Source organism: Carassius carassius, chromosome 33 (genome assembly GCF_963082965.1).
Source record: "Carassius carassius chromosome 33, fCarCar2.1, whole genome shotgun sequence".
NCBI lineage: Eukaryota > Metazoa > Chordata > Actinopteri > Cypriniformes > Cyprinidae > Carassius > Carassius carassius.
In genome coordinates this window covers 3,678,163-3,694,217 of record NC_081787.1, presented here as the reverse complement: position 1 = coordinate 3,694,217, position 16,055 = coordinate 3,678,163, and the positions used below count along the sequence as shown (strand labels likewise).

The window sequence follows — 16,055 nt, the reverse complement described above, 5'->3', positions numbered from 1 at the left end:
GCAGGTAATATTTAATTACATGTTAATATTATTGTAAAGTAATTATTTTGATACGCATGTGCAAGGGGTCTGCACGGCGAATTACTGCATGAGTGACGGCATTTGCCTGAGAAAAGTTTATCGATTTGTTAAGTCTATTTTATTTAGAATCGTTGGAAAGTCTTGCATCCCCATGACAAATCAGACCCAAACTTCCCAAACCTGTTTTATGAACGATATAGGAAGTGAAAATGAAATGCTGACGCGATGCACAGCGATAATTGCATGGTGGGATTTCTCTTAGCAACAAACAGTACAGTGACGTTTCTTTGCCGACTGAATCTTTGAGAAACGATTCATGACCCATTCATGAAGACTGTCATTTTCTTCATTCCTAAATAAGCGTTTTGAATGAATCGTTTGATAGAGTGACTCCAATGATTCACTCATTAAGACTGTTATTTGCTGCCATCTGCTGGTGGTAATAGTTTAATTTTTAAAGCATCTTACCTTTCCTCTTTCTATTCTAAATTGTATTTATTTTAAAACATTACATTTGTTGCGTTATTTATACAATTGTGATACACTGTTCGTTTATATTTTATTATTATTATATACTAATATTATATATTATTACTAGTGGGTTTTTTTATTAAATAAAGAACATTAACACAAGGAACATCCTGTAAAAATTCAGCTGTTCAAAAATGAATGTGTCTCCTTCCTTTCCATGACTTGCAAGAAAAGAATGGCGAGAAGTCCCCTAATGTACCCAGCTGTGCGGCACTTGAGCTCCCTTGACCCTGTGATCATGGTTGCAAACAGAGATAATTCAAGAGAAATGCTTCAAAAACTCTTGCAAGTTTTGCTCAATGCTGGTTGGTACACTGCACCTCAGTGTGATGAGGTTCTTGCACAGTACAAAATGTTTTTAATACACGTCTACACACACCATAAAGCAGAATTCCAAAATTTTGCTTACACTTCCAGGCTGGACAAGTTTCGAAACCAAGCATTGAAACCATGCAGAAAGAGGCAGATGAAATGGCCGTCAGGGCAGAGAGAAAGCATGACTTCACCTTACTGACAAAATCAAATGCCTATCGAAAAAGTGTCGCAGACAAAAGTGAGGAGTTAACAGCTCTAAAACAAAGCTTGGAGAAGTTGCAAGAGAGTTTGAGCCAACTCAAACAGTAAAAAAAATTCACAAGGTTACTGTGGAGTTTAATGCAGTAAATATTTTGGACAGACATTTATTTGTTGTTTAGTCTGTTTGGGACAGTTGCTTTTTGCAAACTTTTTTTTTTATAATGCCTTTTATTTCTTTGGAGACTGCAGTTGGGGGAAGAGGGAAGGGGAAGCTTAACAAGAAGGGCCTAGGCAGTCGTTATAATGTGTTCATTAAAATAAAGTGTAGAGTTTACCTTCAGAAGCTGTGTGTGTGTGTGTGTTTAGTGCATTTCGGATTTTATAGTTGGGTTATAGCCATAAATTGTATGCTTTTTTAAGAGAGGAGAGAGGAATATATTACTTTAGGCTGTGAATATGTGATCCTTATATTTTATTCCCATCATCATGAAATTTGAAATGTCCTGGAAAAGTCCTGGAAAATTATCTCTGAAAAAGAGTGGGAACCCTGTTTATATATATATATATATATATATATATATATATATATATATATATATATATGCATATACTGTATGTATATGTATATATGCAAATATGTATATACAGTGGCATTCGAAAGTTTGGGAAACCCTTGCAGAATCTGAAGATGTGAATAATTTTCAAAAAATAAGAGAGATCATACTTAATGCATGTAATTTTTTATTAAGTACGGTCCTGTGTAAGATATTGTACATAAAAGAGATTTACATTTAGTCCACAATACAAAAAAATTGCTGAAATTAAAATAACCCCATTCAAAAAAAAACTTTTTGAACACGATGAAGATGTCCATTTTTTTCTTATTTTGTTGAAATATAATTTTTTTTCATTTAGTTCTGCCCTTCATAAGCAACAGAAGATACTTGTATGTTTCCCAGAACACTAATTAAGTACAATTTACCTTGATCTTCAAATTCCTAAAGTTTTCACCCCCCAGCTATTAATGCATTTTGTTTCCTTCTGGAGCATCAGTGAATGTTCGAACCTTTTTTAATAGTTGTGTTTGAGTCCCTCAATTGTCCTCGGTGTGAAAAGATGTATCTCAAAATCATACAGTCACTGCTGGAAAGGGTTCAAATATGCAAAGATGCTGGAAAACTGAAGAATCTGCAGGACCTTAAAGATTTGTCTGAAGAACAGTTCTCAGTTTAACTGTTCAGAACAAACAAGGGACTCATGTACAACCATCACAAAACAGAAAGACAGTCGTGGATCATCCAGGTAACAGCACATAGTATTAAGAGCCAAGGGTTCACAAACTTTTGAATGGGTTTGTTTTAATAATTTCAACAATTTTTTAGTCTTGTGGACTATATGCAAACATCTTGTATGTAAAATATCTTACTCAGGACAGTACTAAATAAAAAATAACATGCATTTAGTATGATCTGTCTTATTTTGTTAAAATGATTCACACTTTCACAGATTCTGCAAGGGTTTCCAAAAATTTCGAATTCCACTGTGTGTCTATATATATATATATATATATATAGTGAGTGAGTGAGTGAAGTGACATTCAGCCAAGTATGGTGACCCATACTCAGAATTTGTGCTCTGCATTTAACCCATCCGAAATGCACACACACAGAGGAGTGAACACACACACACACACACTGTGAACACACACCCGGAGCAGTGGGCAGCCATTTATGCTGCGGGGCCCGGGGAGCAGTTGGGGCATATACATATATATATATATATATATATGTATATGTATATATATATATGTATATGTGTATATATATATATGAATACGAATGTATATATATATATATATGTATATATGTATGTATGTATATATATATATATATGTATATGTGTATATATATATATATATATATATGAATACGAATGTATATATATATATATGTATATGTATATGTATGTATATATATATATATATATAGTTATAAATATAAATATATAGTTATATAAAAAAATGTTTAAAAATAAAGCTGTAAAAAATGTCAATTGTGTAATAAATTAATACTTCATTTTATTTTTACACAGTTATTTTGTTACCTGGCTGTGCGTATTAAAAGCCAATTAAAGAAAACCTCTTTGTAACGAAATAACCTATTTGTGGGAACAAATAAAATTGTCTAGCTGAATTTCTGAAAGTTTCATAAGCTTTTATTTTGGAACCGAAACTGTGATCGGTGCGCTGTCTTCACTCCACTGGCGGGATCGAACGCTCACCGGAAGTGAGGTGGCCTTGCTCGGAGCAAGCGAAAAATAAACACGTAACCTTTCGGCGGCCGCGACTTCAAGAGACTGGAAGAGACACGATTGGTTTAGATGGACGGATAGACACAAGACGCAGTTATTAGAAGCAGAACTTAACAGTAACCCATCCCTCCAAAGCAGAAATAGCGGGTTCCTGCGGCTGAGGTGAGACTAATGTTTAGCTTATGTGAATCGGCCAGACTGGATGCATATCAACATATGTTCGGCTTTAAAACACCCTCCTCCGGATTTAGTTAGTGTTTATTATCTTTAAGTTATCGTAGATTAATTATAACTGTCGTAGGGTAGCCTTCATATAATGTTGAGCTAATTAGTGCTGCTTCCAAACAGAATCTGTTGCCAAGCATTTAATATACAAACAGAATCCTATGCAAGTTGATAAATAAGGCTTAGTTTAACTCTTTTGTGCTGTTAGGAATATGTATAATAGGCCTTGGTGTTTATTGCATATACATAGTGTTATTTAGGCCATTACTTTAACTTGAAAGTTATTCCTGAGACATGCTAATACTAGCATTCATTGTGTTCAGCATCTGAATGGTGGTGTTATACTTATACTTCATCCTGATGTGTTTGTTCTCTCTCTTGTGTAGTGCAGGATGGTGCGAGCCGCTCTGGTGACAGCCACCAGTTTGGTGCTGACTGGTGCAGTGGTGGCTCATGCGTACTTCCTCAAGGTCCAGTTCTACCCCACTGTGGTGTACCTCACTAAGAGCAGTCCTAGCATGGCAGTAAGTCGCTGTCGGTATATTAAGTGTCTCATCATTATGGAAAGGGAATGTAAACTCTGTGATTTGACTGTTATTTCTTCGGCAGGTTATATACATTCAGGCTTTCGTTTTGGTTTTCCTTTTGGGGAAATTAATGCGGAAGGTGTTTTTCGGGCAACTGAGAGCTGCTGAGATGGAGGTTTGTGTCTTAATTTGCAAAGTGTGCAAAGGCTAAAGAAAGCTTTTCTTTCTGTCGTTTTTATTTGTGCATTGTTTGTGTTTTCAGCACCTGATTGAACGCTCCTGGTACGCGGTGACCGAGACCTGTTTGGCCTTTACAGTCTTCAGGGATGATTTCTCTCCTCGCTTTGTGGCCCTCTTCACTTTGCTGCTTTTCCTCAAGTGTTTCCACTGGCTGGCTGAAGACAGGGTGGACTTTGTGAGTGAATAAAGCTCTGATTCTGAACAGTTTGTAAAACGAAACAAAATCGGTATTGTTTTATATTTATTTTATTATAAATATCTAATTTATTGTTTTGGAATATAATGTTTTCATATTTAAATTTAAAATGTGATCATAAATATTTTTTATTACAGTTTATATTTGTATTTTATTGACACATTGTCATTTTATATATATATTGTTCCATATATTGTCATTTTATTGTTATATAAGAACATTGGGAGGTTCCACCTTAATTATGAAAATATGTATTCATTACATTTTATATTTAATTTTATTATTAAATTAAATTATCGTTTGAACAGTGTTATTATATTTTGCTGTTAAATTTGAACATTTAAGATGTTACGTCTATTTTAAAAAATATGCATATTTAATATTTTTGAATATGTTTTCATTTTATTTTTAGATGTGAGCATTAAGAAAGAAAATATTTTTTATTTATTTTATTTTTTGCTTTGCTTTTAAACAAAAGGCTTTCATTGTTTATCATATTTTTAGATGGAAAGGAGTCCCAATATCTCATGGGTCTTCCACTTCAGAGTTCTCTGTAAGTAATTCATGACTGGATTTGCCACCGCCTGTGTTCTGTAGCAACAAATATATCTCTTACTTCCCTTTTATATATGAAACTATTTTGCTAACTCATTTTTTCGGACATGCAAATTATGGAGCTGCACCTGTATCTTGAATTTCAAGGCATTTGACTTTAGACCGCCTTATTTGGACTCACTGTTGAGGTATTGCATAATTTCATGAGCGTGTCACTAATGTTAATGTCTCTCTGCTGCAGCCCTGATGGTGCTGCTGGGAGTGTTGGACTTTCTGTTTGTCAATCATGCGTGTCACAGCATTATAACCAGAGGAGCGTCAGTGCAGCTGGTTTTTGGATTTGAGGTGAGTGTCAGTTTAATTCTAGTTTAAGTTTGAAGGAGATCTTGCAGAACTCAATTTCATGAATACTAATGAAAAGCCCACTGACTCTAAACCTTTTCACATGGTGTGATGAATTATGTTGCTTGTCATCTTAGCAGCTGAACATATTTTATACTACTAGAGATTTAAAATAATAATGGCTTAATACTGTGGATGTACAGTAAATGCTTTCTGCTTTTCTTTCAGTATGCGATTCTGATGACTATGGTCCTCACCACCTTCATCAAGTACACCTTGCATACAATTGATCTGCAGAGTGAGAATCCGTGGGACAACAAGGCCGTCTACATGCTCTACACAGAACTCTTCACAGGTACATCCCAGAGAGCCAGACCTTGGATGTTTATGTTTCCAGATAGCCCAGTTACAGATTGACTGATGATGCATTCATCCTTCAGGTTTCATCAAGGTGCTTTTGTATATGGCGTTCATGACCATAATGATAAAAGTGCACACCTTCCCTCTGTTTGCCATCCGACCCATGTATCTCACAATGAGGTGAGTGATAAATCATCAGGTGTTTTCTCAACGGTTAGAACAGTTTGTCTTAATCGTTTGTCATGTGCAAAATGTTTGTCTTTTCAGGCAATTCAAGAAGGCAGTAACAGACGCCATCATGTCCCGACGAGCCATTCGTAATATGAATACTCTGTCAGTATCTCTCTGGAATGATATCAGATATCTTTTAGTTATAGTTTGAATTACTGTTCAAGTTTTCGAGTTGTTTATTTTTTTATTATTATAATGCAGTGTAAAATTTTAGTAATCTGTAATTTATTTATTGTGTATTTAATCCTGTTCTTAGTATTGTCATGTTTAACATTTGTAGAACCTATTAATTTTGTTTTTAGTTTAATTATTAAAATTGTATTTACTTTGAGTATCTCTGAAATGTCTTATAATGTGCAAGTGTTAGTGCTTAAATTACTTTTAAATTTTTTATTTTTGTATTAACAGTGCAGAGTAACAGTTTTAGTATTAATTTCTTCATTTATTTATTCCAAATCTTTTTTTTTTTTCTTTTTTTTTTTTTTTTTTTTTAAATTCTTTAGTTATCGGGCCATGTTTAATATTTGTAGTATTCATTCATCTGTATTTTTATATGTAGGAAAAATATATTTATTATGTTTTCCTTAATATTGGGCAGTTTAATATCATTTAATGTCATAATGACTTTTTAGTTGTTGTTTTTTTGTTTCAGCTTTTTTTTTTTCTCTCTATTTTTATTGTATATTTAGTGTTGTTTTTATGTTGTGCAGACCGTGTTTAATATGTTTAGTATGTGTTAATATATTTAGTAATGATTATTACTGTCTGCCATGCTTTGTCACAGCTATCCAGATGCCACCCCTGAAGACTTGCAAGCCACTGATAATGTGTGCATCATTTGCAGAGAAGAGATGGTGACCGGAGCCAAGAAACTGCCGTGCAACCACATCTTTCACTCAAGGTTCAGTTCCTCTGCTTGTCAGGTTTCTCAAATCTCCCGTTTCTTTGGTGTTGACCTCTGCAGGCATATTCTGAATGGTTTGTTCCTCTCACTGTAGTTGCCTTCGCTCCTGGTTCCAGAGACAGCAGACGTGTCCGACCTGTCGTATGGATGTCCTCCGAGCGTCCCAGCCGAACCAGACTCCTGCCCCAGCTCCCGCACAAGCACCTGTCCCTGCTGCTCCTGCTAATGCCCCCGTACCTCCACCTGTCAATGGTAAAAACATCAAAACCCGGCCAATGAATCTGCTGACGTGGCTGTTTGTTCTCTGTAAAGCATGGTTACTCTTCTGTGCAGTTGCTCCAGGTATGATGCCTCAGTTTCCTCCGGGTCTGTTTCCCTTTTGGGGTCCATTACCAGGCGCACCTCCTCCTCCTGCTGCTCCAGGAGCACAGGCAGCTACTGACGCACCACAGACTAGCGCCACTGCAACACCGGCACAGGGAGCAGGTCAGCAGCTCTTATTCATCTCATCTCACTGTGAAAAGCTGGAATACCCAAGATTCTCACATTGAATAATTTTCACATTTTGTTGTACAGAATCAGGAGCCAGCAGCTCGACCCAGCTGAATGCAGACAGCGCCTCTGCTGCTCCCGGAGCAATGCCTGGATTCCCCTTCTCCATGCCTCCACCTTTCCCATCAGCTCCGTGGCTCCCGATGCCTCCACCTCCACCCTTCAGTAAGTCAGAATGCTCCAAATGCAGCTTTATAATATCATGCATTGAAAAAAATATTTTTTGCAAGATATATTTAAGTAATGTGTGACCCCTGTGTTTACTAGTGTCATCCATGCCACCGCCTCCGTCGACTCTGTCCACCATGTCCGAGGCCGAGCTCAGGGAACTGGAGCAGGAGGGCAGGCGAGGTTTGGAAGCCAGGTTGCAGTGCCTTCACAACATCCACACATTACTGGATGCCGCCATGCTCAACATTCATCACTACCTCAGCACGGTGGCCACATTAAGGTGTGCAAACATGGCTTGAGATTCGATTAAAAAGTGACACGACCAGTTCCTACCTCTAAAATCCCTGTATTTTCTTTCTTTTTTACTCCGTTTAGTCCTCCAAGATCAGAAACCAACGTTGGTGAGACGAGTACATCAGCGAATGTGGAGTCCTCTTCCTCCACGGGCAACACCGAAACTCCCAGTCAGGAGAACGAGGCTCAGAGCGGTGAGTGGAATGGTGCCACAACTTCTTGAATGTCTGAGTTATTTGTGTGTGAGTGTGTGCATACCTGTCAACATTTGGGTCCCAAAATATGTCCCATTTCTACCAGTGATCGGTTTCTTCCTGCGGTACTTATCACTGCTGTAGGTTGCCAGGTTGAGGGGACAAATGGGTTGGATCTTGTATGTGTCGATTTGTGCGAGAAGGATGCATTTCATACAAGATCTGGCAACTGGCCAATCTTGGAATTTGTTGATCTGATTATTCATATAATGAGGTTTGGGCCATACAAATTATGAGAGTTTTACCGGAACACACAAAATACACCCATATTATTTTTGTAGAAAGATTAAAAATACGGGAAAATATTTTAACGGGATAATAGCAGGATAGAATAGTAAAATATGGGAGAATCCTGGGAAAAACGGGAGGGTTGACAGGTATGCTGTGTTTTTAGTGTCACATGATCATTCAGAAATCATTCTAATATGCATATTTAATGTTCAAGATAAATGTTTTTAATTATTTTGAATGTTGAAAATAGTTGTGCTGCTTCATGTTTTTATAGAAACCATAATACACTACTATTTGAAAAATGATTTCATTTATTCAGCAAGGATGCATTAAACCGCTCAAAAGTGATAGTAAAGCCATGTATAAAGTTACATTAAAAATCTATTTCAAATAAATGATGCTCAATGAACTTTCTATTCTTCAAAGAATGCTAAAAAAAGACCCGGTTCCATAAAAATATTAAGCAAGAAAAACTATTAATAATTAAAATTGGGTGCCAAATCAGCATATTGATTTATACTTTTTGAAGGATGATGTTAAAAACATAAATGTGTGTGTGCATGTGTATATATACAGTACAGACCAAAAGTTTGGATACACCTTCTCATTCAAAGAGTTTTCTTTATTTTCATGACTATGAAAATTGTAGATTCACACTGAAAGCATCAAAACTATGAATTAACACATGTGGAATTATATACATAACAAAAAAGTGTTAAACAACTGAAAATGTCATATTCTAGGTTCTTAATTCTAGGTTTTTGCTTTGATTACTGCTTTGCACGCTCTTGGCTTTCTCTTGATGAGCTTCAAGAGGTAGTCACCTGAAATGGTCTTCCAACAGTCTTGAAGGAGTTCCCCGAGAGATGCTTAGCACTTGTTGGCCCTTTTGCCTTCTGTCTGCGGTCCAGCTCACCCCTAAACCATCTCGATTGGGTTCAGGTCCGGTGACTGTGGAGGCCAGATCATCTGGCACAGCACCCCATCACTCTCCTTCTTGGTCAAATAGCCCTTACACAGCCTGGAGGTGTGTTTGGGGTCATTGTCCTGTTGAAAAATAAATGGTCCAACTAAACGCAAACTGGATGGAATAGCATGCTGCTGCAAGATGCTGTGGTAGCCTTGCTGGTTCAGTATGCCTTCAATTTTGAATAAATCCCCAACAGTGTCACCAGCAAAGCACCCCCACACCATCACACCTCCTCCTCCATGCTTCACGGTGGGAACCAGGCATGTAGAGTCCATCCGTTCACCTTTTCTGCGTCGCACAAAGACACGGTGGTTGGAACCAAAGATCTCAAATTTGGACTCATCAGACCAAAGCACAGATTTCCACTGGTCTAATGTCCATTCCTTGTGTTCTTTAGCCCAAACAAGTCTCTTCTGCTTGTTGCCTTTCTTTAGCAGTGGTTTCCTAGCAGATATTCTACCATGAAGGCCTGATTCACACAGTCTCCTCTTAACAGTTGTTCTAGAGATGTGCCTGCTGCTAGAACTCTGTGTGCCATTGACCTGGTCTCTAATCTGAGCTGCTGTTAACCTGCGACTTCTGAGGCTGGTGACTCGGATGAACTTATCCTCCGCAGCAGAGGTGACTCTTGGTCTTCCTTTCCTGGGGCGGTCCGCATGTGAGACAGTTTCTTTGTAGCGCTTGATGGTTTTTGTGACTGCACTTGGGCACACTTTCAAAGTTTTCCCAATTTTTCGGACTGGCTGACCTTCATTTCTTAAAGTAATGATGGCCACTCGTTTTCCTGTACTTAGCTGCTTTTTTCTTGCCATTATACAAATTCTAACAGTCTATTCAGTAGGACTATCAGCTGTGTATCCACCTGACTTCTGCACAACACAACTGACGGTCCCAACCCCATTTATAAGGCAAGAAATCACACTTCTTAAACCTGACAGGGCACACCTGTGAAGTGAAAACCATTTCAGGTCAGGTGACTACCTCTTGAAGCTCATCAAGAGAATGCCAAGAGTGTGCAAAGCAGTAATCAAAGCAAAAGGTGGCTACTTTGAAGAACCTAGAATATGACATATTTTCAGTTGTTTCACACTTTTGTTATGTATATAATTCCACATGTGTTAATTCATAGTTTTGATGCCTTCAGTGTGAATCTACAATTTTCAGTCATGAAAATAAAGAAAACTCTTTGAATGAGAAGGTGTCCAAACTTTTGGTCTGTACTGTATGTGTGTTAATATATATATGGTGCACATGTGCGATCAAAATAAAAATTGCATTGGGTAAATAAGCTCAGACGGCTCATTTGCATACCAACAGCTGTTAATGCACAATGACTGACTTAGATCGAGTAATAATGTATAAGATTTCTATTCGATCTGAAAGCATAAAGTTGTATGTTGACTCCAGGTTCATTGTATTCTCTTGTTCATAGATGGATCCGTAAATGGAGCGACAGGGTTTTCTCCACCAGACTCAACCACAGGTGTGGACAAAGACAGGAAGGAGGGCGATGAGGATGAGAGCGAGCCAAATGCCGCCGAGTTGAGACGACGTCGTCTGCGTAAACTGGAGACCACTAATACTCCTGACCACTGATGACGTGATCTATTTAAACATGCAATTGTGAATTGACTTCTGACAGTAGAAATGCTTCTTACGGACTCTTGGCATGTTGAGATGTCAGATAATCTGAGGAGAGTTAATGTGTTCTTTACATGTTCATTTAAGTGAGGCACATCAAGCACTTCCTGCTGTGTGGAGGATTTGTCATTGTAGCGTGTACGGAAGCTACTCTGGCCGAGAACTGGTTTCTGGGTAACCACGCATAAAGATATTAAGGATAAAAAAAAAAAAGCCTTGCACCTTTAAAGTCCGCTGTGACATCTGACTCGAGTAATGCTGAGACTTTCCTCTCTGAAAGTGATTTCTGTCTTAGAGGAACAAGGTCTGTTGATTTCTTGTGTGCCCTTAAAACTTGATGTTTTCCCCTTCCTTGTGTATTTTCATTATTTCAAGCGCTACATAATAATAGATTTTTTCTTAGATTAACTTTGATTAACCAAATATCTAAATTAACTTGCTGTACATAATGTATAAAGTGTTTTAATAGGAAGATCTGTACATACTGCAAAAATAAATTTTTTCGAAAAAGACGCACGTTTAGAGTTTATCAACTATACCATTTAAAGGGATGGGGTCAGTATGCTATTTTTTTAATAATAATTTTATTCAGTAAGGACTTTGTTAATTAAAAGTGACATTAAAGACATTAATAATATTACAAAAGAATTCTATTTCAAATAAATGGTGTTCTTTTGAATCTTGAACAAAAATGTATCATGGTGTCCGCAAAAATATTAAATGGCACAATGTTTTTTTTAATACTAATTAGAAATGTCTCTTAAGCAGCAAATCAGCATATTAGAATGATTTCTGAGGATCATATGACACTGACGACTGGAGTAAATTGGCCTTGGTGAGCATGACTTAATTAAAAAAAAATGTCAATTTGGCCAAACTGTAAAGTACAAAAAAATAAATCACCTAATCATGAACATTAACTACGGTATATATTTGTTTGGGCTTTTATGACCAAATCATTTTTTTTTTTTACAGCAAAATCTATTTTCACAAATATAAAATTTCTAAATTCAGATTTGTTTTCTGTATTTTCTGAAAAGACAAATTCTGAGAGCATCATACACTTGTAAACAGAAAATTAACAAACGAAACTGTTTAAATTAGTTTTTTATTCAGATAAATTGACAAATATCAGAGCACAAGGTTAGTACTAAAAGTATTGTTTCTGTATGCACCATTTAAAATAGAATATCATCATCCTGCACAAAAATAATGTTAATACATTTTAAGGTTACTCTTATAAACGATGAAAAGGTGAGTGTTATAACTCTTCCTTTACTCCTTAAAGAAAATTGCCAACTGGTCCCTTTAATCACAAGCATCTAGTCTAACTAGTCAAAAGTCAAGGTGCAACTTCAGAAGTACAGATACTTCTGATGAATATTAGTGCAAACAAACCCAATGAGCTTCTCCACAGGAAGAGGTAATGCTGTACTATCGCCTGAGAAGGTCAGAGAAGATCTCTGCAGCTTTGTGTAGCGTTCAGGTCTGAGGAGTGGAATAGAGAGAGTGGTGCTGGTTACTCTGCGGAGTCCGGTTGAAGAGGAGTGGAGTCGTCTCACTGGATCCAAACCAGCTGTTGGTGCAGAGTCTCAATTCTAATGACTTCATCATTAATGATCCCACATGCTGCTCTTATCTGAGCTGCTATGAAGCCTGATTACCTGCTATGAGGATTGATGCTGTGACTCCAGAGAGCACCTGTGTCATCCATTCCACGAGGATCGTCAAAGAAATATGAGCGCGAGCCTCGTGTGTTGCACATCGCTGGGCTGCAGTTCTGAAATAAACGACGTGACACTCATTTTTGTGACGCATTTCATATGTGGATTGCATTTCTATACTAAAAATCATTTTGATATACTTGTGGTGATTAATTCATTTTTTAAGATTCGATTCGATCGAAACCTTAATACTTTTCTTTCGGGATTATTTTATGAATGCAAAGTTCAAAAGAATAGCAATTTTTTTAAATATATATTTTTTTGTAGCTATCTAAATGTCTTTACTATCACTTTTAATCAATTGAATGCATTCTTGATCAAATAAAATATTTATTTCTTAAAAAACCTACCTAGAACGTTTGAACGGAAGTGTATTAACAAACTAATGGAATAGACAATGAAAAATGCATAATCAGCAGACCTTTTCTTGAGGAGGCTGGCGAACTCTGAAGATGAGAATGAGCAGGCTGGTAGGAAGCAGCTCCCAAATAAAGAGAACAGCGCCGAAGATAATGTAGCCTCTGTCTCCGAGCTCACTCTGAAGGTCAGCCTTTGAAAACAACATCGAACATCACAAACTGACCAGTGACAGGAACACCTTTCCATCAGCAACCAATGAAGTGCAACTGCCCACCTGATCAGAGATGTTGTACCAGTCATAGTCAAACGCCTCGACTTTATGATTCTGAGACAAAACCAGCACAGCAAGATTGTAGCATGCCCTGCTAGAGAAGAGCAAGATGACACCTGCCCCCAGCACCACAGTCCGACAAAGCCCCTGCAAGCAGAAGACTAAATAAATAGCTGCAAATAACCTTTTTTGGTCCCAAAGTTTGTCATGAGTGGCAAATAAAATTCAAAATGATACAGCAGATCATAAAGGATGTAAATGTTAGTCAACATGAAAACTGACTCTATTTACATTTAATCATTTATTTAGCAGAAGCTGTTATCCAAGTAATTTTAAACTATATCATAATATTTCAGATTACAGAAGTAAAAGTGGATTGCAACTACCCTTTGAGGTTAAAGGAATATTTCACATAAAAATGTAAATTTGTTGAAACAGCGGCTAAAATCATCACAATAATCTACAAGTAAACCACAACACTCCAGTCCATCAATTAATGTCTATTAAAGCGGAAAGCTGCAAGTTTATAGAAACAAATTCATTATAAAAAAAGGTACTGTATATAAGTTTTTGACTCTACTAAAGCATAAAAATACCATAATATGTTTGCAGATATTTAAACAACATTTTAAAATACTTGTTTATCTGAAAAACAATGCTATAGTCAGTTATTCTCCTTTGAAAATGTGCATTCCAACCCAGAATGTCTGTCTCTGTTTTGGTTTGTGAAACCCACCCACTGCTAGTTTACCCAATTTTATTTCGGCATCCCGGGTTGCCAATTGGCGGATAACACAGTGTATTTCATTTTATTCATTGTCAAGTGCGCTCGTTCCTGTTTGTGTCGTCAATCTGGCCGGGTGAAAAAAAACTCTCTCCAATATTTTGAATTTGAAGTGTAATACCTAGTTCAACCACTCAGTGTCAATCCTACATACAGCATTATTAAGGCATTTTAACTTTAAGCCTGGTAAAATTGCTTTCTGATAAAATATAAGTCCTCCATAACATTGCTTTCTCCAGTGAAAAAGTCTTTTCATCTGAATCAGGAGAGAAATATGCACAGATCAAGTATAATTTACAATAGAGAAAAAAAACGTGGATTTTGATGTGAGAGAACAACAGGTGATTGACTTTTTCACTGGTGGACACGTTATTATGGATTACAAACTCGTATTTTATCCAGAAGCCATGGTTTAAAGTTTTAATGATGGATTTTTTTCTTACAATCACTCATCTTTTTACCTCACCAGATGTTAACCGATGGACTGTAATGGTGTGAATTACTTGTGGATTATTGTGATTTATCAGCTGTTTTGGACTCTCATTCTGACGGCACCCATTCACTGCAGAGCATCAGAGGATTGGGTACTATTTCTTTAAGTACCTTAGTGCGTATATAAGGAGTGGTAGGGTGCGAAGAACGAGTTAAGAGGAGCAGAGATGTGGCCAGACACACAGCTTCTAGAATGAACAGTAGGTCATTAACCAGCACCCGAACCAGAACCAGCCTCCAAGTATTGTCTCCAGCTCCATCGGAAGAGCCATGCTGTCCGAGGCTTGCGCAAACTATATTGACACACAGGAAGATGACGCTCATGCTGGCATACACACATCGTGCCACCCATCTAGAAGTCAAAGTTTACACACACACACACAATTCTCATTAAACAAATAATCAGATGATTTCCATTAACATGCTATTATGGAAATCCACTCACAGTCCTTTCCTGGGCTCAACGCTGAATACGCTTCTAACTTTGAGCAGCTCCTGTCAAAGTGAAACAATGGTATTAAGGAGTGGACTATTTTCTCATCAAACATCTTTCTTTATAACTTGTCTCACCTGAGTGAAGTAAAGGTTGAAGAGGCTCAGGGTAAAGAACTGTAAGCACACTGGGAAGCAGTAAAGGAGCCAGTAGACTGGAGTGGGCAGGAGGTTGGCCGCAAGGGCATTATGAAAATAAAACGAGAAGAGCGCTGTGCGAAGCGCTGCCCAGAACAGGCAAAGAAAAAGAAAAATACTCTGGTAGCTCCATCGCTTATGCCGGTAGAGTAACAGCAACCAGAGCTGAACGTATACGACTAAAAACAAACCCCCATAAAGACAAGTGTAAAAAACCGTGACCCCCAGCTGTACTGATGGGACCACGGCGGGTTTTATGGGGGAAGGTGGAACCGGAATGTGCATTATGATGATGGATGTAAAAAAAAAAAATAAAAAAAAAAAGATTAAAATGATAAAATACAATGCATAGACCAAATCTTTAAAATAAAATAAAGCAAAACGGAAGTAAAATCAGATAAATCATATCAACAAAAAGGAAAAACAAGATTCCGGTGCATCATTAGTTACTATGTAATATTCTGTCACATATGATGAAGCCACTACACGATGAAACGTCTGCAGTGTCTTTTCTCAGAATTCCCCGAATCAATCAATCAATCAATCAGTCCTGCAAAATAAAAAGGAAAGTATTAGATGGAGCTGAGGTCAACAAAACCAGGTTTTACATAACAACAACAAAACGTTCACGCTGATGTCAAGAACGTCTCCATGAACGAAAACAAAAGCATATTTTGTCTGAAACCGGTAATTTATTGTGCATTATTATTAATGTGACCTCGG

At 37.3% G+C, this 16,055-nt stretch overlaps 2 protein-coding genes across 2 annotated transcripts; one reads left to right on the top strand and one right to left on the bottom strand.

Annotated features, from left to right (window-relative positions):
* The first annotated feature begins 3,960 nt into the window (after nt 1–3,960).
* On the top strand, nt 3,961–11,421 carry LOC132113531 (E3 ubiquitin-protein ligase synoviolin). The gene is made up of 15 exons (XM_059521331.1): nt 3,961–4,127; nt 4,213–4,305; nt 4,393–4,545; nt 5,071–5,119; nt 5,363–5,466; nt 5,692–5,818; nt 5,904–6,003; nt 6,091–6,156; nt 6,839–6,955; nt 7,053–7,210; nt 7,292–7,444; nt 7,535–7,675; nt 7,778–7,961; nt 8,057–8,169; nt 10,863–11,421. The coding sequence occupies exons 1-15, from the start codon at nt 3,996–3,998 to the stop codon at nt 11,024–11,026; spliced, it is 1,854 nt and encodes a 617-aa protein (XP_059377314.1). The 5' UTR covers nt 3,961–3,995; the 3' UTR covers nt 11,027–11,421.
* Nucleotides 11,422–12,321: 900 nt separating this feature from the next.
* Nucleotides 12,322–15,920, bottom strand: LOC132113530 (integral membrane protein GPR137-like). Its single transcript, XM_059521330.1, has 7 exons — nt 15,273–15,920; nt 15,148–15,197; nt 14,814–15,054; nt 13,430–13,573; nt 13,217–13,345; nt 12,736–12,851; nt 12,322–12,647 (listed from the first exon to the last, which is right to left on the bottom strand). The coding sequence occupies exons 1-7, from the start codon at nt 15,615–15,617 to the stop codon at nt 12,554–12,556; spliced, it is 1,119 nt and encodes a 372-aa protein (XP_059377313.1). The 5' UTR covers nt 15,618–15,920; the 3' UTR covers nt 12,322–12,553.
* Nucleotides 15,921–16,055: the final 135 nt, after the last annotated feature.